Source organism: Hemibagrus wyckioides, linkage group LG12 (genome assembly GCF_019097595.1).
Source record: "Hemibagrus wyckioides isolate EC202008001 linkage group LG12, SWU_Hwy_1.0, whole genome shotgun sequence".
Classification (NCBI taxonomy): domain Eukaryota; kingdom Metazoa; phylum Chordata; class Actinopteri; order Siluriformes; family Bagridae; genus Hemibagrus; species Hemibagrus wyckioides.
In genome coordinates, this window is record NC_080721.1 from 12,070,039 (window position 1) to 12,078,464 (window position 8,426).

Here is an 8,426-nt window from a genome sequence, read left to right on the forward strand (position 1 = left end):
GAGGTGCCATGTTGAACTTCCAGTGACCAGTATGAGAGAGTGTGAGAGCGATAAAACCAAATTTAACACACCTGTTCCTCATTCACACCTGAGACCTTGTAACACTAACGAGTCACATGACACCGGGGAGGGTAAATGGCTAATTGGGCCCAATTTGGACATTTCCACTTAAGGCTACTTCACACTACAAGACTTTAACCGTCTGCAGATTGATTTGCTGTTCAGACTACATGACTTCACGGTATGTCTTTTTGTCCTTGTGGTGTTCACACTATGCAACGCTTCGTAAATGATCCACAAGAGGAGGTCGCACATGACACGATCTGACAACAACTCTCAACTCTGTTGACTTGCTCTCTCATTGGCTGGAGGTCGTAGCTACAATTGACACCACGTGATGTCGAGTCGGCCGATCTTCCCAGATATTTAACATGCCAGATATCTGGATTTTGTCTGTGTGGTGTCAGCGATGCGTCAGCGAGATCTGAGCGCTGATCACCCACTGATCACCCACTGATTTTCCCACGATCACAGACCGATCTGTCGGCGAGCTCGTTAATTTGCAAATCGTGCTTAAATAGGGCTTAAAATCCTGTAGTGTGAACTAGGCTTTAGGGGTGTACTCACTTTTGTTGCCAACTGTTTAGACATTAATGGCTGTGTGTTGAGTTATTTTGAGGGGACAGCAAATTTACACTGTTATACAGGCTGTAAACTCACTACTTTACATTGGAGCAGAGCGGCATTTCTTCAGTGTTGTCACATGAAAAGATATAATGAAATATTTACAAAAATGTGAGGGGTGTACTCACTTTCGCACTTTCACTCCTTTCTTTTTATGTTTAGGTTTCGTTTTGTAGTTCAGTTCTTAGTATTACTAGAAGGTATGGCTCTCACAAACCACACAGTTCCTGTCTCACACGAAATGCTTTCGGCGGCGTGTTTATTCTACAGGTCTCTCAGTTTCAGCGTCATTCAGTCCTAACTGGGATCTGTGAAGGCAGAGTGCGACTTTAACAAGAAGCCCTCTATTTACTTCAGGAAGCCAAATTTAATTACATCATTTACATTAAATATACAAAGGTAATTAATCAGCTGCGAAATTGTTGTTGTTGTTGTTGTGTGTTTTGCTGAACTGGGGCACTTCATTACACATTACTGTACATTTAGTTACTGTTGTACAGAGCAGACGGAGAAACAGCAGCCAAATGGATCAGCTGGACTTTATAACTCATGAGGAGTTGGTTGTTTTTTTTCGCCGCAAGAAGACGGAGATCTCTTGTATGGAGGAACCACACATCTTCCTCATGCAGCTCCGAGACCATGACCTGGTACCTGAGGATCTCTACAAGGCAAGACAATCTTTTAACATACATTTCATACATAAATTTTAGGAAAGAATTAATTTGATTGACTTGAGCGTCCTTCTACATTTATTTGTCGTATCTAGCGTGGCCGGAATCTGAACGCGTGGTACTTGTGATTCCGAGATAAATTACAGTACGAAATATACGTGTATTAGCGCTCGTGACCGTGCTTACCCTCTTACCCCCCATACACCTCCACATTATTTAAAATTGTATATTGTTTATTTATCCTTTATGAAAGATGCCTATTGGGTCAGTGCTGTGAGGTAAATCTGTTCATTTACCTTGTGCACTTTAACATGTTGAGAGCTCAGGTATTTGGGTCCAAGCTGTCTATATTTACATTTTAATTTACATTTCTGGTGATTTCATGTCAATAGCACCTTTAGAAATGTATTTACTGAGAAAAATGGTGACCTGTTCAATACTCTCTGTGCAGGAGGTAATAAAGAGGAAAAGTAAGAAGACAATACAGGACGGTGTGTATAAGATTTTGGACTGGGTGGAGAAAAAGGGAGGAGATCATGTGAAAGAATTTTGGAAGTGTGTGTTTCAGCACCACATCCAGCAGGAATACCCTGTTTTCCGCACACTGCTAAGGAACCTCCAGGATGGTCAGTCACTCCATCTCTTCACCTTTCTGTGCTAATCTCTTTTGTTATACCTCTGTTGTAGCTTTTTTCCTTTCATCCCGAACCCAATCCTAAATGCCGTAGAGACTCTTGTTTTAGGTTCCTTTAAGAAATGTGTAAAGCTTTCCGATACAGAGAAACCAAGAAAGAGAAAGGGATATGATGAAGAGATAAAGGAAGAGGAACCAGGCCCTTCATCAGGATCCAGCCAGAAGAAAGCAGCCAAGGAGCCCACGTTCTGTGAGTTGGTGGAAATTATATATTTTAATTGATGGTTTATAAAGACTTTAATTTCAGTATCGGGACAATATTTGGAGCATCACCTCATGATAGGTTTAGAAAAAGAATGTTTAAATGTTCACCTGCTTGAGGGACAGACACTGAGTTAGGCTTGTGGTGTGTTTTGGAGTAACAGGAATTTATGGGTTACCTTCTTCTTTCTTTATATTGTAAGATCATATTGTATTATTAACTAATATGCATAAATCCAATTGCGTAAATGTAATATTTACAGATTCACATGTTTTGTTAGTCACTGTTATGTGTTTATTTAGGCCTACATACCTGAAGTGCAATCAAGACAAAATTAACTATAAGGTGGTTAGAAGAGACTGGTTTAGATGAACAGGAAGCAATGTTTGGGAAAAAAAAAACATTTGCAGTCTGACTGGCACTTATATACGACATATCACAGAAACACTGGCATTGGATGTAAATGCAGGAAATGGTTAGGTGCTGTGGTGAGGCATTCTGAGAAATGGAGTTTAAGCCAGAAGACAGCAGTGTCAAGTCAAGTCAAGAAGCTTTTAGAAGTTAAACATATAGCTGACGCAGTACATAAAAAATAAACAGAAACAACGTTCCTCCAGGACCCTGGTGCTACATCAACAACATAAACAACATATAGTTACAAACAGAAACAACACAGAGCTAGGATACAGGTTTGTCCTAGCCACATAAAGTGCAACATGTGCAACCAGGTGCAGACAGATCAAAGACAAGATAGTGCAAAAACAGGAAGTACAAAAAAAACCAAACAGAAGGCAGGACACATAGCGCTGAAGAAGAAAATGTGCAATGAAACAAAATGAAATGATGTGCAAACTGGAGAACTGTGTAAAGCTTTTTTTCTTTCTGTGTAAACCTCGCTTCTTTCTCTTAGCCTCGCTGCACAGGAGACAAAAGATTCCTGTTACCTGTGGAGAAAAAAAAGGCTTGCCAGAGGTACACCTTTATGTGTATATCATTAAACGTTGTCCTAATAGTTATGTTACAATAATCTCTCATATTAGGACAATTACACATTCGTAATAAATCTCTAATAAATATTTCTGTTATGTGATTATACATGATGTAAATCTAGCCATGGGGTCACAGTCCAGTGACTTCTGTGCTGGTCCCAAGCCCGGATAAATAGAGAGGGTTGCGTCAGGAAGGGCATCCGGCGTAAAACATTGCCAAATTTAACCATGCGAATCATCAGTACTCTAAATTTCATACCGAATCGGTCGCGGCCCGGGTTAACGACGACCGCCATCGGCACCGTTGACCTACAGGGCGGTGGTGGAAATTGGGCTCGAAGAAGTAGAGGAGGGAGGAGAGTGTGCAGACAGAGAGAGAAGAGGAAAGGTAAGAGTGTAGGACTGAGAATAGGAACTCTGAATGGTGGTATTATGACAGGGAAAGGTAGAGAACTGACTGAGATGATGGAGAGAAGGAAGGTGGATATACTGTGTGTACAGGAGACCAGGTGGAAGGGTAGCAAGGTTCGTAGTATAGGAGCAGGATTCAAGCTGTTTTATTATGGTGTGGATAATAAGAGAAATGGGGTAGGTGTGGTCCTGAAGGAGGAGTTTGTGAGGAATGTTCTGGAGGTGATGAGAGTGTCGAACAGGGTGATGAGTCTGAAGTTAGAGGTTGAAGGGGTGATGTTGAATGTTGTTAGTGGTTATGCCCCACAGGTAGGTTGTGAGTTAGAGGAGAAAGAGAGATTCTGGAGTGAATTAGATGAGGTGATAGAGAGTATTCCCACGGGTGAGAGTGGTGACAGGAGCAGATTTTAATGGACATGTTGGTGAGGGGAACACAGGTGATGAGGAGGTGATGGGCAAGTTTGGAGTTAAGGAAAGGAACCTTGAAGGACAGATGGTAGTGGACTTTGCGAAGAGGATGGACATGGCTGTGGTTAACACTTATTTTCAGAAGAGGGAGGAGCATAGAGTGACGTACAAGAGTGGAGGTAGGAGCACACAGGTAGACTACATCCTATGTAGAAGAGGCAATCTGAAAGAGATTAGTGACTGTAAAGTGGTATTGGGAGAGAGTGTAGCCAGACAGCATAGGATGGTGGTGTGTAGGATGACTTTGATGGTCTGTAAGCAGAAGTCAAAAATAGAGATGGAGAAGAAAACCAAGTGGTGGAAGCTGAAAAAGGAGGAATGTTGTGAGGAATTTAGACAGAAGTGGATACAGGCTCTGGGTGGTCAGGTAGTGCTGCCAGATGACTGGGAAACTACAGCAGAAGTGATCAGGCAGACAGGAAGAAAAGTGCTGGGTGTGTCATCTGGAAGCAGGAAAGAAGATAAGGAGACTTGGTGGTGGAATGAGGAAGTTCAGGAGAGTATTCAGAGGAAGAGGTTAGCCAAGAAGAAGTGGGACATGGACAGGACAGAAGATAATAGACAGGAATACAAGGAGTTACAGTGCAGAGTGAAGAAGGAGTTTTTAACAAGTCTGTTTAACAGGGTTTTAGAGAGTGAGAAGATGCCTGAGGAATGAAGAAGTGTATTAGTGTCGATCTTTAAGAATAAGGGTGATGTGCAGAGTTGCAGCAACTATAGGGGAATAAAGTTGATGAGCCATACAATGAAGCTATGGGAAAGAGTAGTGGAAGCTAGGTTAAGGAAGGTAGTGTAAATTTGTGAGCAGCAGTATGACTTCATGCCCAGAAAGAGCACAACAGATGCAATTTTTGCTCTGAGAATGTTGATGGAGAAGTATAGGGATGGTCAGAGAGAGTTGCACTGTGTGTTTGTAGACTTGGAGAAAGCGTATGACAGGGTGCCAAGAGAAGAGCTGTGGTACTGTATGAGGAAGTCAGGAGTAGCAGAGAAGTATGTCAGAGTGGTGCAGGACATGTATGAGAGGAGCAGGACAGTGGTGAGGTGTGCTGTAGGTCAGACAGAGGAGTTCAAAGTGGAGGTGGGACTGCATGAGGGATCGGCTCTGAGCCCCTTCCTGTTTGCTATGGTGATGGACCAGTTGTCAGAGGAGGTCAGACAGGAGTCTCCTTGGACAATGATGTTTGCAGATATCATTGTGATCTGTAGTGGGAGCAGGGAGCAGGTGGAGGAAAACCTGGAGAGATGGAGGTTTGTGCTGGAGAGAAGAGGAATGAAAGTCAGTCGTAGTAAGACTGAGTAGATGTGTGTGAATGACAGGGAGGGAAGTGGAACAGTAAGATTACAGGGTGAAGAGGTGAAGAAGGTACAGGAGTTTAAGTACTTGGAGTCAACAGTCCAGAGTAATGGAGAGTGTGGGAAAGAGGTAAAGAAGTGATTGCAGGCAGGTTGGAATGGGTGGAGAAAGGTGTCAGGAGTTCTGTGTGATAGAAAAATATCAGCGAGAATCAAGGGGAAGGTGTACAGGACAGTGGTGAGACCGGCCATGCTGTATGGTTTAGAGGCAGTGTCGCTGAGACAGAGACAGGAGTCAGAGCTGGAGGTAGCAGAGCTGAAGATGTTGAGGTTCTCTTTGGGAGTGACACGGTTGGACAGGATTAGGAACGAGTACATCAGAGGGACGGCTCATGTTGGACATTTGTGGGACAAAGTTAGGGAGGACAGATTAAGATGGTTTGGACATGTCCAGAGGAGGGAGAGTGAGTATATTGGTAGGAGAATGTTGGACATGGAACTGCCAGGAAGGAGGAAAAGAGGAAGGACAAAGAGGAGGTATATGGATGTAATAAATGAGGATATGAAGCTAGTGGGTGTAAGTGTTGAGGATGCAGAAGATAGGGATAGGTGGAGAGAGATGATTCGCTGTGGAGACCCCTGAAGGGAAAAGCCCAAAGAAGAAGATTATACATGATTTAACATTTGATCCAAATTTTCTTCAATGGTACAAAAATTGAAAACCAGCTGAAGCTGCAGAATTGTGAGATAGTGTACATTTCTCTTTGAATAATCATTTACATATCCCAGTTCTCACCACCAAATGGTGATCAAATCAGACAATGATCAGGAACTGTGCACCAGCTAACGTTTGGGGGTTGGGGGCAACTCTGGGGATCTTTCTCCTTTTGTTTAAGAGTATCACCTCTAAGCTTTTGCATTATCATACCAAGGAGTTTTCACCTGTGAGGTCTACCTCCCCTTTTTCGTTTAAGAGTATCACCTCTAGGCTTTTGTATTTGTCACACCTTCAAGGCCTGCCCACTCAAGGTCTATAAAACTGCAATGTATGTTCCTTTTCACTGGACTCGATGACCGCAGTACCCCCCACAGTGTGTTCTAATCTCCAACACTACTTCCGAATCCCCTGGTCTGCTTCAGTGAATTCACAACAGTTGTTTCTATTAAGTTTGCCACTACCACTCATGCGACCAAATATTCTTTATTTTCTTTTTGGAAAGCTTGTCAGCTACAGACCATATGTAACAAAAAAAAAAGGACATAAGATGTAAATGTGCAATTTTAAATCTAGTCCTCTAACAACTCAATCTTCTTTACTTTCTAATCCAGCAGGATCATGATAATGATGATGTGTGCTACATCTGTAACACTTGGGGAAATCTGGTCTGCTGTGACGGGTGTCCACGAGCCTTTCACCGTGACTGCCACTTACCAACTCTACAGGAAGATGAAACTGAGTGAGAAAAACAGAAACATTCGAGAATAAAGTTGAATAAAGTGTATATAGACCAAAGAATTTGAGAAAGGTGTGTGTGTGTGTAGGGGTACGTGGAAGTGCAGTTTCTGTGTGCTAAAAACTAACCAGGGACTGCGGATTCCACCGAATCATTCAGAGGCTCTGCGAAAACCATGGCTGAGTTCGTGAATGACATCATTCTCATTTTCAACAACTGCAAGATATTTAACAAGGTGAGAGGAAAATTCGTGGTGTGTATCTCTGACATCATCATTCATCATTCAGTACAAGGCTTCTTCTGTAATTTATCTACTTTAATAATGTACAAAATATAATTGAATATGTCTTTTTAAAAAAAAAAAAGTCTTAAATTGCTGCCGGATAAATAATTTGTGTTTGTGTGTGTGTGTGGGTGTGTGTGTGTGTGGGTGTGTTTGGGTGTGTGTGTGTGTGTGTGGGTGTGTTTGGGTGTGTGTGTGTGTGTGTTTGGGTGTGTGTACACAGGATAATGAGTTTGGCAAGATGGGAGCCAGACTGAGCAAGATGTTTGTAGAAGATCTTCACACTGTCTTCAATATCCAGTAGTGTCTTTAAAATTCAGTACTGTCTTTAATATCCAGTAGTGTCTTTAATATCCAGTAGTGTCTTTAAAAATTCAGTAGTGTCTTTAAAAATTCTGTAGTGTCTTTAATATCCAGTAGTGTCTTTAAAAATTCTGTATTGTCTTTAAAAATTCAGTAGTGTCTTTAAAAATTTAGTAGTGTCTTTAAAAATTCTGTAGTGTCTTTAATATCCAGTAGTGTCTTTAAAAATTCTGTATTGTCTTTAAAAATTCAGTAGTGTCTTTAAAAATTCTGTAGTGTCTTTAATATCCAGTAGTGTCTTTAAAAATTCTGTAGTGTCTTTAATATCCAGTAGTGTCTTTAAAAATTCTGTATTGTCTTTAAAAATTCAGTAGTGTCTTTAAAAATTCAGTAGTGTCTTTAATATCCAGTAGTGTCTTTAAAAATTCTGTAGTGTCTTTAATATCCAGTAGTGTCTTTAAAAATTCTGTATTGTCTTTAAAAATTCAGTAGCATCTATAATATCCAGTGGTTTTGGTCTTTGGCGGCTAAAATCACCCATTGTTTCTACATTTTAAAGTTAAGTCTTCACCATAGAATCTTATTGTTCACAAAGCATAGTTAGTGTCTAACTTTTAGAGTGAATTGATCAGCTTCTATAATTCTTGTTGAACATTTTAGTCATTTTAGAGCTAGCATCCTACTGAATTTGTGCCCGATGTCTCTCACTAAGTGTGTTCCTAAAAATGAAAGCGTGTTGTAATATAATATTATAAATTCTTAATCTATGTCAATTCAAGTGAAATGTCTAAATACTATTTTCTTTTGGATCTAGCATTTTCTTTGTAGTAATGTACTAACATTGATGTCCATAGAACTTTTAAAGATGGAAATTAAAGCTGACATTTTTTCCTTTTTTCTTTGTTAGCCCATGGTCAGATGTGTATGACTCTGCAATAATCATATCTAAAAATAAACTCTTTGTTTCTTAA

General features: G+C 40.8%; 1 protein-coding gene across 5 annotated transcripts; it reads left to right on the plus strand.

Moving 5' to 3' along the window:
* Positions 1-920: 920 nt before the first annotated feature.
* Positions 921-8,426, plus strand: LOC131362750 (autoimmune regulator-like). 5 transcript variants are annotated; one of them, XM_058404994.1, is made up of 8 exons: positions 921-1,083; positions 1,171-1,352; positions 1,807-1,981; positions 2,135-2,239; positions 3,162-3,223; positions 6,745-6,872; positions 6,958-7,104; positions 7,376-8,426. In XM_058404994.1, the coding sequence occupies exons 2-7, from the start codon at positions 1,209-1,211 to the stop codon at positions 7,058-7,060; spliced, it is 717 nt and encodes a 238-aa protein (XP_058260977.1). In that variant the 5' UTR covers positions 921-1,083; positions 1,171-1,208; the 3' UTR covers positions 7,061-7,104; positions 7,376-8,426. The 5 variants fall into 5 exon arrangements, with proteins under 5 accessions (XP_058260977.1, XP_058260973.1, XP_058260976.1 ...); XM_058404990.1 differs by having other exon boundaries at positions 925-1,083; positions 2,099-2,239; XM_058404993.1 differs by having other exon boundaries at positions 925-1,083; positions 2,099-2,239; positions 6,748-6,872.